This window comes from Apium graveolens, chromosome 9 (assembly GCF_009905375.1).
Source record: "Apium graveolens cultivar Ventura chromosome 9, ASM990537v1, whole genome shotgun sequence".
Classification (NCBI taxonomy): domain Eukaryota; kingdom Viridiplantae; phylum Streptophyta; class Magnoliopsida; order Apiales; family Apiaceae; genus Apium; species Apium graveolens.
The window spans coordinates 286,246,746-286,261,962 of record NC_133655.1 but is presented as its reverse complement, the minus strand read 5'-3'; the positions used below and the strand labels follow the sequence as shown (position 1 = coordinate 286,261,962).

General features: G+C 33.2%; 1 protein-coding gene across 1 annotated transcript; it reads left to right on the top strand.

The window, feature by feature from the left end:
• Window positions 1–1,686: 1,686 nt before the first annotated feature.
• On the top strand, window positions 1,687–4,320 carry LOC141687430 (uncharacterized). The gene is made up of 2 exons (XM_074492706.1): window positions 1,687–2,742; window positions 2,908–4,320. The coding sequence occupies exons 1-2, from the start codon at window positions 1,991–1,993 to the stop codon at window positions 3,950–3,952; spliced, it is 1,797 nt and encodes a 598-aa protein (XP_074348807.1). The 5' UTR covers window positions 1,687–1,990; the 3' UTR covers window positions 3,953–4,320.
• Window positions 4,321–15,217: the final 10,897 nt, after the last annotated feature.

The following is a 15,217-nucleotide window of genomic DNA, read 5'->3' as shown; positions in this document are numbered from 1 at the left end:
AAATTGTCGGATGAGTTAGAATTTAAGGGGGACGACAAAAGATACACTATAACTCAGAAATTTTAAACTTTCAAACTTCAATCTCTGGCTTCACTAAATCAATTTCTTATATAATCAGAAACAAAATTTACAAACATCGCCGTACCTTCAATTTCATTCATCAATGAACTGCAGAAACAGAACATGCACATTCCCTACCATCCATTTGACACTTTTATATCTTTTTATTTTATAAGGGCAGTTTCATATATTTTTTCAAAAAAATAATGATGAAAAAAAGTAAAATTTGATTTTATGGAGTACGAGTGCCTTCACTGCCCCTTACTAGATCTCCCGATTAGGCCTATTTTATTTTTCGCAAAAGGGTCGTGTTGTTTCTTTGCACTCATTTGCTTGCATTTCCGAGGCCTGCCAGCTGTTTGACAAATTCCTAACTATTAAGTTTATATATTATCCACATGCATGAACATTACGCAGGCAATTAGAACCATCTGTTAACATGCTGATGAGAAGATATGGGATCAAAATGGTTTTTATGATATCGTACGCAGGCAATTAGAACAATCTGTTGATGAGGAAAGTGGACTTGCATATGATGGAAGCTTAAGCTAGGCGTTCTCCCAGCAAGTCTTTTCTGCAGTGGGCACACTTACTTGGTTCAGGTAACTTCTACACGAAAATGTTTTAGTAAAGTCTTTACTGCTACTAATGCTAACTAAAAAATACTTCAATTTTAATATTTGCATGATGGTGATGATTACATGAGTACCTTTTTGCATGATTGAGTCGCAGAATCTTAGTACTAACTAGGCAGTATCAATGAGGCTTTATGTTGAAGTTTTCTAACATTTAAGTTATCGATACAAAAGAGTTTATTACTGGACAGAGAGCATAATATCGAGTCACACTTTTTCCTTTTAAATTATCAAATACCACTTTACTTTCCTCATCTTAATGTAGTACTTCCATGTTTCTTTCATCTTTCATTTTTCACATCCATGAATCTTATCAGATTAAACAGAGAAGGACTGTCTCTTGCTGGTTGCTTTGTTGTATCCTTTAGTGTTTTTAGAAGTTAGCATGTGTTAGAATATAGATCCGGTCGTGCCTTTTCTAACACCTTGAGATTTTAGAGCGACTCGATCCCTGCCCCCCCAATATTTCTCACAATTTAGTGTGGCACGAAAGGCAAATTAATGCCCCAATGGGCTCCCGTGATCCACTCTTTGACCCAAAAATGAGCTCTCGAGTGAGGGGGAGTGTTAAAATATAGATCCGGTTGGGCATTCTCTAACACCTTGAGGTTTTAGTGTGATTGGTTCCTTAAACAACATATGATACTTAACATTCTAAATATAGTGTTAATATAGTTAAAATAAATGAAACTGTATCTATCTTTTAGAAGCCAGATGCAAAATGCTAAAACAATACTCTTTTAACGAGGATTGATTTCATGCTTTCTTTACTTGTGATTTTAGAAGTAAAAATTAACTTCTCCCTGAGGTAAAGGATGTAGCAGACTTCATTTCTAAGCAACTACTTCTTTTAGGCAAATAAGGCCTAAATAACGTGTACTAAGTGGTTTTCATCACCTGCAATATTTTGTCATTTATTCTTTAGGCTGATTATACATGACTCCTTTTTCTTTGTTTGTTTGATGATGAATTGGAATAAAAATGTAAAAGCTTATTGCTTGTGTGTGAGGTTTCTTTGTAATCTTATCACTTTACTCTTCATTTTAACTCTTATGCATATTCTTTACTTGTCACTAAAGTATTCGAATGCAGAAAATTTTCAATCTGTTGCTTCACTGTCAGCAATGTATGAAATTTAAAAATAGGGTTAACATCTTTCTGGGTGCAGTTGTAAAATCTTGCATAAACATCTCTTCCCCCCCCCTCTCCCTCTGCCTCTCTCTCTCTCTCTCTCTCTCTCTCCCTCTCCATCCCTTTCTCCCTCTCTCTCTCTCTCGTGTTTGTTTCATACATAGATGGGAGAATTGAAACATTTTTTTCATGAGCATGAGCTGATACTAAATGAAGTTGAGCCTGTTGTTGGTAAGAATGTTGAATGTGCTATGTGCAGACAGCCAATAAACAAACACATAGACGCATTTTATAGCGGCAACACTTTCGCTACTGATGGTACTTCATCGAGTAATTCTGTTGGTTTCTTCATGCATAAAACTTGTTGTGAGTTGCCCACAACATTTACACACCCTATGATCCCACAACACCCTCTAAAACTCCTTGAATATCGTCGTAAAAAAGTTCAGTTTTCTCTTTGTAATGTTTGCGATGGCGGGTCCCAGGGTTTTTATTATGGTGCTGACAATAAGAATTTCTCTGTATGTCTGAAATGCGTAAAATATGAACTTAAATCTCTAGAGCAGCGTACTCGTTGGCATCCAGGTCACAATCACCCATTAACCTTAGTCCAAAGCCCAGCTTTGTTCCTTTGTCATGCTTGTAACACTACAGCTACTGACTTGTCCTATATCTGTACCATATGTTCTTTTTATATACACAAGAGTTGTGCCAATGCACCCGTCACCTACCAATGTAAATTTCACAACCAACACACTCTCATCTTGGCCTACTCTCTTCCCCTAGAATATCGTGATTTTTTCTGGTTCTGCAACATCTGCAGTAAAACTATAAACCCCATCTACTGGATTTATTATTGTGCAAATTGCAGATTTTTTGCTCACTTTAAATGCGCTTCATCAAGTGAAATGTTGAGGTTGATTTACAATTTCCTGCTAGTATTTCTTATTTCTTTGCTATCGATTACTTATTACTTATTACATAAAGTTTTTTTTAGTCTTCCAACGTGGTTGTTTTAGTACTGGGAGTTATTCTAACTGGGATTTGTACTTTTGTTCTTTTTTTTTTGGAATATGGAAAGAGACGATGATGAAGCGGATAGTGGGGGTTCCAATTTGATGCACTTTCCAGCGCATGATGAAGCATCACTACATGAAATGATGCAGCAATGTATTACGAAGACTGCTCTCCTGCATAATTCTGCCATTGTGGAGCCTTCACCCTATATCAACCATTGGACCCATGAACACCAGCTGGCACTCAGAAACAAGAATGCAGAAGCGTCAATCCTTGACTTGAATGGGAAATTAGAAGATACGGAATTGCTAATTTGCGATGGGTGCACTAAACCAATTATCTTGGTTGATGATGATGTATTCTATGAATGCAATTCATGCAAATTTTTTCTCCACAGGTCATGCGCCCAATTTCCGGAAAGTTTTGAGCATCACCTCGCGGGCAGGCTGTTTATAAGTAGAATCAAATTCGCCACTTTGAGCTGCAAAGGTTGCGGCATTTCTCATAATGGGATTCTCATGTGGAATGAAACAATCTGGTTGGACATCGTGTGTGCTTCATTACCCGCAAAAATCAAACATGAAGGTCATCGCCACGCTCTTGACCAATTAAAGTCTCCAGATGTTAATTATTGCAGAGCGTGTTGTGACATTGTGAGAGACAAAGAAGCTATCATGTATGGATGTGAAAAATGTGGATTCTTCATACACTTAAGGTGTGCGTTAAGGCCGCATGTGGTGAAACATAGATGGGACTCACATCCCCTCTACCTGATTCTGTTTCCCAAGGATGTATCTGATCATCCTCACGATTACGACTGTGAATTTTGTTCCCAGCAGATTTATCCAGGGGGTTGGTTTTATCACTGCAATACTTGTGATCTATCGTTTCATGTCCACTGTATTGATCCATTTATCTTTTACTCCAACATGAAGTTTGGTGCTACCAACATTTATAGCCGCTCACATGCTCACCAACACGGCCTCACATCGGTTCTGAATAAAAAGAAGCGACAGTGCCAGATATGTTGGAAAGATGCATTTGGTGACCCAGTTCTTGAATGTTCACCATGCAAATATATAGTGCATATCAATTGTTTCTTATTTTGAAAATGAAACATCAGATTTTATATTGTTATGGCCATTACTATTGATTGACTTATCTCCTACTATACTTTATTATAACAATTAAGCTACATTTGCCATAGCAGGCAAATCTTTTCTTGCAGGAAATAATGAAACACGTCGAAATAGACTGTCACTTTGTTCGCGATGAGATCAAAGCAGGTCAATCTCAGAAAGTCTCCTCTACTGAACAAGTTAGTGACAAATTTACCAAGATTCTTCCAGTTCATCTTCATCAGTATGCATCCCTTCTGTATAAGGAATGTAGAGTTGTGCTTGTAATCATTTGAGAGCTCTTTTATTTCTCTTTTCTGCAACTTTAAGTAAGCTCATGGGAAGCACCGTTTCTTTTATTTTGTGTGTTTGATTAAGTTACTGCTGCACTTGTGTGTAGCCTTCACCTATAAATAAATAGTCAGATATGTATGTTCTGCGTAAACCACTTGAACCTTAACTCTTTTAATATACATTGTTCATTTGAAAAATATTGAAATAATTAACTTATAACTTAAAATTAATGAGTTATTATAAGTGATATTGTTCATTTAAAAATTTTTAAAATAAATAATTTATAACTTAAAATGAATATACTAAAAGAAAATAAGGGTAAATTTGACCGATTAATAAGGGTAACTTAAGCGGATTTCAAAGTAGGGGATGCAAACTGCAATTTATGAAAATTGGTATACAGAATTGAGTTTTGGCCAAATATAAGGGATGCAAAATGCAATTCTCTAATTTATTTTTAGAATTTGGCATATTAACCTTTTGGCCCTTAAAGTATATGCGTTTGTACCCATGAACCCCTGAACTCTGCGAGCTTATCCTTGACCCCCAAAGTATGTATTTTCATACCCTTTAGCCATTTTTACCGTGACAGTAAAAATCGGAAGAGCAAAAAAGACATTTGATCCTCGAGTTGTACCATTATAAGGGTTAAAAGGTATATTTCTCGTAACTTGAGGATGAAAAGTTACACCATAATATACTTCAGGGGCTAACAAATTCATTAATTTAATAAATCTGTTAGTGCTTTGACTATTTACTCTTTAGGCTACTCTTAGGTTCAAAGTCTATACGATTTTAGAGATGTAAATTGTCATCTCTAATATCAATAGTTTTGTGCTAGTGCGAAACCCGGAATGTGACTTAATAAACCTATCTTTACCAGTGGCTTTCCGGTACCCAGCTACTGTTGCTCTGTTGGCTCGTTGTCCACTCTGATACTTTCGATCCCTAGGACAGAAGAAAAACCACTCATTATCGATCGACTCTATCACTGATAGATCCAAGAGTTAGGCTGTATCAGAATGCATATGACTTTTTAGTTTCCTAACGGGGATGATCATCAAGGATTGCTATGTTGCCAAAAACGAAATAAGAATTTGTGGAAATCAAACAGAGAATGAAGGAGTTGAACTAGGGTGGACTCCCTCTCAATCTTAATTTTAAGAATTCGTGGAAATCAAACAGTGATGAGGTTAAGGTTGCAGCAATGGTTGCCATTGGATATATGTTTTTTGGTAGCCTTGTGCGTTTTCATAAATGTACCTTTTCACCCTTTAAATATCATAAATGTACCTTTTAACCCTTACAACGGTACAACTCGGAGGTTAAATGTCTTTTTGTCACTCCGATTTTTTACTGTGACGGTAAAAAGGCTAAAGGGTATGAAAATATATACTCTGGGTGCTAAAGGGTACGCTCGCAGAGTTTGGGGGTTTATGGGTATAAACGCATATACTTTAAGGGCTAAAAGGTTAATAAGCCTTAGAATTTTCTTTTTATGTATTAAAGATTAAACATTATATTTTTATTTAAAAGAAAAAATCTTTAAAATTATTTAGGGAATCATGTTTTACCGGAGCCTTGAAATGCGTGTCGATCCCCGTTCCCATCGTAAACAACCGAGTGGGACGGATGGAGTACTATATATCGTTAGAATATAATATTTGATACTATGGGGCCTTTTTTTAACACGGCTTTAGAAAAATCAGTTACTCAATCTTGAGGTTTTTTTTGATAAACATGATTTATAGCCTTACAAATGAGTATTTGTTCTTATAAATTCTCGGGATAAGTTAAGATTTAACGGGACGACAACCATTTGAGCTACCGTCTAACTCCAAGATTTAAAACTTTCAACTTCAATCTCTGGCTTTACTAAATCAATTTCTTATATAATCAGAAACAAAAATTACAAACATCGTCGTACTCTTTCACTTTTTCCGCCAACCGCTAACCCAACCATTTATCATGGCAAGTATAATGGCCCATGTTTAATCCAACCATCGGAACTGCTGAACGGAAGACAATGAAGGTGTCCACATTGGCATGGAGAAGAAGCTCACTGTTTGAGTTGTTGCTGCTTAAAACGATTTTCTGATTCTCGTAATTGTATACCTTTTGACTCCTATAATATCCGTCTTCATACATTTTAACCATTTTCCTTAGTAAAAGCCGATTTTACCCTCCGATATTGGCCGATATGTCGTTTTATCTCCGAAAATGACTAAAAGGAACGATACCTAATAATATAGGGGTTAAAAGGTATGACTTCATAATTTTGAGACTGATAGGTATAACGACCCGTACTTTAGAGGCCAAAATGTCATTAAGCCAATATTATTTACTTAAATGAACTAAAATACTTTTTTTTAAAATACAGTTTTCTTAATTTATAATTTTTATATTAGAAAAACATTTCAAATCATATATTTTAAAATTAAAGTTAATAAAAAATTGAAAGGAATGATCATATCATGTTATTGCTGAGGCCGGGCGTTCGAGGACCGTCAAAGTGCGAGCATATTTCAACTCCTCACTATAGTATACACCTGCAAAACGTCATGTTGGAAATACGAGAGATCCAGTTGGGGGTTGTTCACCTTTTGAATCAAACAACGAAAATGCAATAGAAATTCGACATACACAACGACATTTTGGTCAAACTGCCTCAGTTGTTCCCGCCTTTGTTGCCCCTCGGCAGAGTGAGTCTACTTGGCGGATCCTTTTTTTCATCCCCATGAATAATTAACGTTTCTTGATCAATTATTTTTGCTCACCGTCCAAGTCCTCAAACGGGCGGGGCGTAGTAGAATAAAGCAGGCTACGCTTCGACGCTCTCTATTATATTAGCCTAAGCGTCTTCGCTAACTTGCTTGCCTACTATACAATACATTAAGTAAGGTGGGCTAACTCAGCCGCTTGAAATTCGTAGGCACAATTGAATTAATTAAAGTGCAACTGTTCACGAATGGGACAGTCTTTTTTGTCTTGACAAATGAGACAAACTAAATCTAAATGAGACAGACCGTATTTAACAGCAGAATGTAAATTGCAGAAACTGAAACGTGCAATGCTGGAAATAAAATAATGGAAGAACACCAAGAGTTTTTTACTTGGTTCGGCCCCTATACCTAGTCTATGACCTATATCCAAGTCCCCATGCCAACTAACATAGAGAATGTATTATATCCACTTATATAAAGTACTTACAAACTTTGTTTGATTACAATCTTGGCCCTGAATGAAAGAACCCTTTCCCTAGCACACAGCTACCTATCACACAGCTACTTGACCTTGATCTTGTAATCAATATTCCCACAACCCGGGACAAGTGATACAATATACCTTCCTTTCAAATACAAAGATAATAATGTGAAAGATTACAACTCGACTATAAACTCTTAATTAACTGGATAATCAATGAATGTAATTAAGAGGATGTTTTTCTCAGAAAGATATAAGATGGAAAGTGCAGAGAGTTGTATATATTGTTTCTGAAAAACATCAAGTCGGTTTATATAGAAAACACATAACGGATATAATGTATTTCAAACTCTTTTAAAGATAATAAAAGATAAGATTAGGTTTGAAATATTTGAATGTGTAAAACAAGTAATCCGTTAGTTTTGTTTCTTGAAAGAGATAAACCTGAGAGAGATAAGAAATTTGAAATAGGTTAGGTTTATCTAAGATAGAGTTTGTTTTGAAAAGATAAGTCAAAGGTTATCCAGTTAACTAAGTTAACATTTAAACAAAACCCTAATACTTATCTAACTAACTAGCAATCTGATTTGCTGTAGACTTCTTCAATGTATCATCAGAAATCACGGATTAACACCGCTTACTTATACTAATGTAGGGCTAAGTAGAGACTTTTCCTTTTTGAATAACCCGTTCTCGTTATCTTTTTCACGTCAGGCAACTATTCGTTACTCAGGGAACACATAGATAGGGTCAACGACAGAACGAACAAAAAAATTTTACGACGGTTTTTTCGTAAACGCTACTTGCATCACATATACTAGTGCTCTCTAAACCGTGCAATAAGCTCACCCATAACACGGCTCTCCCCTTGAGTTATCTCAGCCCCAGGCCATGCTATTCAATAATTAAAATGTCGGCATAAGATAACAACTAGTATTGAAAGCAGGTCACCTTTGAAATATGAGTAGGGCTCCTAGGTGGCTCTTTCTTGGATGCAAATCGAAGGAAGAGCATCGATAAGTTATTACGAGTTTGTAAGTCAATAAGCTACTCATTGATTAGACAGACCTATGTAATGCGTATGTAATGCAGCACAAGACAAATACGTGTGAATGCACCTCTCCCGAAATACAAAATTTGAAATGCTTATAATTATTTTTTTTCAACTGAATTACTAAAGAATTCGTAATTTTAACAATAATATATGTTGATAAATAAACGTTGACGACGATAAAATGTAATACATGTCCGTACAAAATTTTTACCTTAATTTGTCGTTGGATGGTAATATATATATGCACATATATTGTCATAATATTTTATAAAAAATTTTGTTTTTCTGAGATGAATGGAAATAAAAGTAACATATCACTTAGTTAAAGAAGGGATAACTATACTTTTGGTCACATGTTTGAATTCTATGAGAGGATAATTTATGATTATGTCTCATGAGTCAGATCATGTGGCTTAAATGCGGTTTATCTTGGTTCACGTAATTTGCAGGTTATTGCGTGAACCCGTAAGATTTACCCGGTACACACCCGAAGGGTAGCGGCGGGTTCACTACGATAAAAAAAATTAACAAAATGAAATATGCGCTATAATAGGTGTGGTTATTTATTTTTTTCACTTTTTTTCTATTCCATTCATAACAAAAGTAGACTACAGTTTAAACACCTCATTAAGTAATATTACTTAATTATCGATAAAAATTAATTTACAAATTAAAAGTAAAAAGATCACTACAAGGAAAACTGGCTCAGACAAGTGTTTCAACCCGTTATCTGATACCTTAAAATTTCGTTGTCTATTGAGCCGCCGTCTCTTACATGGATCAAACAACGAGAAAAAACAGTTGTGTGAGTCATCGCAGACAACGATCAGCCATCAACCCCCGTTGTATTACAACCAGGAAAAACAACGTCTTTCCATACATTCTGTTGTAAGAAGAATAATTAGACATGTGTTAATAAAACATTGTGTATATGGTCACTAAAAGTTTAAGAATAGAACATAACACACAACCCTTATTCTGATATATATATTGTCCTTCACGTTAACAAATAATACAAACGATAACCACCGTTGTATTACAATCAGAACAAACAACGGCGAGCACATAAGAAAATGTTGTTGGAATGTGGGTATATACAACGATTTACTTGAAATAGACCGTTGTTAGGTTTGTAGTTATTCAAGTGTTTCTGATAAAAAATGTATTGTCTGAGTATTCAGAATACAATAGTTTAGTTTTACGAATCTGTGGAGTGTAGCATATTGGTACAAGCTTTTTCGGCTATTAAGGCATTGTGGAAAACATATGTTACAACGTTTAGGTAAACTTAATGTTGTGTGTATTTTCTTTGAACAAAGCTTTATTCATTTGTAACATTTGTGGAAATAGCTACAGACAACAGTTTTCTTCTATTAATATATCTTATTTGTTGACATTAAACAATGGTTTGGTAAGTTAAAATCATTGTTTTATTTTTTACACACAATGGTTTGACAATAATTATACACTTGTAAAATATACATCTCTTTGACAATATTTTACTAAATATTTCATACAAATATATGAAATGTTTTATATAAAAATATGTACTGAACTATATAGAGTTTACAGTGATTTTCTTAAATAAAAGAATACATTTTTCTGTAAATAATTTCCTCCCATCTACAAAGTCCCATTGCGGCAAGAATGTTTGTTCTTGAGCTATTTCATTTAGTAGGTCTTGAGCATAATATCAAATTATGAGGAGATCTTTTGCCCTGGTGTTCCATGTGGAACTAGCAGAAAGTCTTCTGATTTCACATCCCCATGCACAATCTACACAAATAGCAGCTTACCTTAGTATATTAAATGTGATCAATAACTTTATCTAGGGAAGTTATATACAACTTCATATGTTGGGCTGAATCAGTAATAAAAAAAACACGAAGACACACCTAAGTCTCTTTCAAAATGGAAATGCAATTATACATACATCAAAACTGCTTATTGCAGAATAAATGATCCATGAGATTAGGTAGAAGTCATACATTATTTCTTTGATGCACTTCACAATTGGAGACTTTCTATGTGGTTTTAGATTGAACAACATTTATGTTGCTGCAACCACATGGACAGTGGAACCTTCAAAAAGAAAGTATCATCAGTCTCTAATAATTTAGAAGAAGGGCAGCGGCAATATGATGCAAAAAGTAACAAATCGACCTTTGTTTCGCACAAGAAAATCCTCAATCAATTTGATTAACGATTTTCACGTAGAGTGCTGCAGAAAAATAGTACAATTATTTAGTATAGAACTTGTGAAACAAAGCATATAATAATAGTGTATCAATATAAGGGGGTAAAATAGAAAAGGACCTTATTGGAGATGCCAATGCAGACATATTCTTCTAAAACCAAGCTATCCAATCTGCCAAGAAACCATACCTATCAAAAAGTATATTATTTTTAATATCAAAAGCAAAAGATAAGATAAGATAATATGACTCTACAAAAGCTATTAGATTAAAAATCACTAGGATGTTAAATTGTTGGCCTAAGTACAAGATAACTCAGATTAAGGAATGGAAAACTCAGCCACCTTTGCCTGGGAATTATCCCATTTTCTAGCCGTTGTATCCACCAAGTTTTTAGTATTCGAGTCTTTATTAGCAGTTTTTTCTTGCATCTTCTTTTTAGAGAGAGGCATCTTAACCGTCATAGACATTAGTGCTTCATCGTCTAATTTGGTAGAAGAATCATACAACTTCATATATAACCTGTCCGAGAAGAACATAAAAGCTAATAGATAAAAACAACAGATGCTTGTAATATATTTTCATATAAAAGAAATGGAAAATCATTATTTCATAGTAAAATCCATTGTAATACTAAAAATTGAGCAACCTGTGTATTCACACACTAACAACTGAAAGAAATGGTTGAAAGGCTTTCATAGACCAGCAAGTGTATATACCGCAAAAGAACATTACAAAACCATGGTGGCGTTATTGCTTGCTCTGTATTTGTGATTATTTGGACACTTGACAATTTGTAAGTAGCATAGGACAGTTGCCCAGTTTGTAAGTAGGCATAAATTTGTTGAATTTGTTTATAAACTACATTACCAAGAACATCCTCACCAACTACACAGGTGCACAAATGCTTTACAAAGGAGACTTTTACTTGTTCATTCAACATGATTGATTGAAAAGAAAAATAAAGACAATTGACTAAATACTCCTAAACAATATAAGAAAATCACCTAATGATTCCAGTAGCTGATTTATGAAAATATGAGCATGGATCTAGTGGCTCTTGACATCTCAATGATTCAACAAATGTATGAAGAGTCAGTTTCCCTAACTGCTAGAGCCGCTTGACTTGTGTTTTTGTTCCAATTTTCAAGTCTAACCAGAGATGACTCGACTAAGAAATAGCCAGAGGTTATACAAACACATAAACGTAACTAACAACAAAATTTCAGATCCCATGAGAGAAAGGTAAAGGGAATACATAATTACAAAAAATAAAATGAAACATACAAACATATAAATCAATTTACACAGAAAGGTAATGGATACTATACCTCATAATTGAACCTCAAGAAATATTGTAAGCCGTAGTTGCTTGAACCCAAATATATTTTTCCAAATTACTGAAACCTAAAATCCCTTTAACTAAACTCCTGAAATCTAATTGAACAAGAACTTTTTGAATCAAAATATGTTTCAAACCCTAATTGAAACTAGTAAGAGACAGAGAGAGGAGAAGCTCACAGGTGGGTGTGTATATATCGAGTGAGAGATTGAGAGAAGGCGGGATGTTTTCCCCAAATTTGTAAAGGGGGAAATGAAAATGATTGAAGGGGAAATGAAAACGGGAGCGGGAGACAAAATTAAAAGAAATGGGAAACAAAATATTAAGATTGGCGGGATACAAAGTTTTAATTGTGTTTTTATGAATATTCTTAATTTAATATTATAAACATATTTTTTTTTAATTTTGAAATAAATTTTGTCACATAAATATTATTTTTTTTATACGATTTGATTGTCGAAATAATATTTTATAAAATTCTGGAAAGAATTCTGTTTAAGAAAATAATATTTTTACTGGATTTTTGTTAAAAAATTGTAGAAGTTAAATTTTTATTTTTTAATTATTCATGAACATCACTAATATAAGTATGCATTGGCATTATAGACTTACATAATCTAAAGAATTATTTTATAGATGTATATTTGTTATTTATCACGTTAGATCACCTAAACCCTAATTTTAATTTTAATTTTTGGAAAGATAAACCATTGTCTACTGAACCAACTTTTAAATATTTAAAATTCTAATTTTCTTGTTAATTTTACTTTTACCGGATTTTCCTTATAATGTCATACAAGAAAAGTTTAATTTTTTTATAATTTTTTCACATGGCTAAAATCTATATAATTTAACATCCGTACAGTTGAATCATCTAAAAAAAAATATTTTGTAATTCGGGAATGAATCTCGTTTAAGGTGGTAGTACAAGTGTTTTATTTTAAAAATACTTGTATAAGGTAGATTAATACAACGTGCTTTTTCAAAAAATACTTGTTTGAATTGAACAATTAACAATGTAAATTTGAAGTATAATTATTAGGTATATTTGTAGGTTAGCACACATATGATACGCCGAATAATATTATAACGAGTTATATCTGAAAAGTAGCACTATTAACATTCGTAGATAATGTCAACTAAATCCTAATATCGTTATTATGACTTGTATTTGTAAGTTAGTATATAGATTATGTGCTGCTTTATGTTATTACGAGTAATATTCGTAAGTTAACGCTATTAACGTCCGTACGAAGTCCACAAAACCAACAAATAGATATTATGAGTTACATTTTTAACTTAATCTACACGTTATGTCCTCATCAATGTGATTATCTGTTGACGCTATTAATATTCGTGTAACGTCTAATACTAATAGGTAAAAGAATTCAAAATTCTATGAAAAAGGTGATTTCAAATCTTAATAAACACAAATTAATTTGGTGTAAGTTATTGGTTACTCGTATAAATTAATAAACGGTGGCATATAATTATTCCGAAAAAAAATTTAAAACTAGTAAAAGTATAGACAACGGTTTTTTCTAAAATCATGTTGTGGTAAGTTACTTTACATAAGTGTTTTTTAGGAAATACCGTTGTTGGAATTCTACAACGGTTTTTTCTTTAAGATTGTTGTAGTATTATAAATTTTACAACAGATTATAAATATCGATAACGGTTGTCTGAATGTTACAAGTGTTTTATTTTAAAAATACTTGTATAAGGTAGATTAATACAACGTGCTTTTTCAAAAAACACTTGTTTGAATTGAACAATTAACAATGTAAATTTGAAATGTAATTATTAGGTATATTTGTAGGTTAACACACATATGATACGCCGAATAATATTATAACGAGTTATATCTGAAAAGTAGCACTATTAACATTCGTAGATAATGTCAACTAAATCCTAATATCGTTATTATGACTTATATCTGTAAGTTAGTATATAAATTATGTGTTGTTTTATGTTATTAAGAGTAATATTCGTAAGTTAACGCTATTAACGTTCGTACAAAGTCTGCAAAACCAACAAATAGATATTATGAGTTACATTTTTAACTTAATCTACACGTTATGTCCTCATCAATGTGATTATCTGTTGACGCTATTAATATTCGTGTAACGTCTAATACTAATAGGTAAAAGAATTCAAAATTCTATGAAAAAGGTGATTTCAAATCTTAATAAACACAAATTAATTTGGTGTAAGTTATTGGTTACTCGTATAAATTAATAAACGGTGGCATATAATTATTCCGAAAAAAAATTAAAAACTAGTAAAAGTATAGACAACGGTGTTTTCTAAAATCATGTTGTGGTAAGTTACTTTACATAAGTGTTTTTTAGGAAATACCGTTGTTGGAATTCTACAACGGTTTTTTCTTTAAGATTGTTGTAGTATTATAAATTTTACAACAGATTATAAATATCGATAACGGTTGTCTGAATGTTACAAGTGTTTTATTTTAAAAATACTTGTATAAGGTAGATTAATACAACGTGCAAAATGAATCCTGTAAATCGAGAACGAGTCTCGTTGTCGAAAGGGGTACTTTTACCAGATTTTTCTAATCCTGGCATGCAAAATGAATTTCAAATTTTTTAATAATTTTTTCGTATGACTAAAATCGATATATCCTAACATCCGTACGGTTGGATCGTCGAAAAATCATTTTAAAAAATTAATCCTGTAAATCGGGAACGAGTCTCGTTGTCGGGAGGGGTACTTTTACCATATTTTTCTAATCCTGACATGCAAAATGAATTTCAAATTTTTTGATAATTTTTTCTTATGACTAAAATCGATATATCCTAACATCCGTACGGTTGGATCGTCGAAAAATAATTTTAAAAAATTACTATTGTAAATCGGGAACGAGTCTCGTTGTCGGGAGGGGTACTTTTACCAGATTTTTCTAATCCTGGCATGCAAAATGAATTTCAAATTTTTTAATAATTTTTTCTTATGACTAAAATCGATATATCCTAACATCCGTACGGTTGGATCGTCGAAAAATCATTTTAAAAAATTAATCCTGTAAATCGGGAACGAGTCTCGTTGTTGGGAGGGGTACTTTTACCAGATTTTTCTAATCCTGGCATGCAAAATGAATTTCAAATTTTTTAATAATTTTTTCGTATGACTAAAATCGATATATCCTA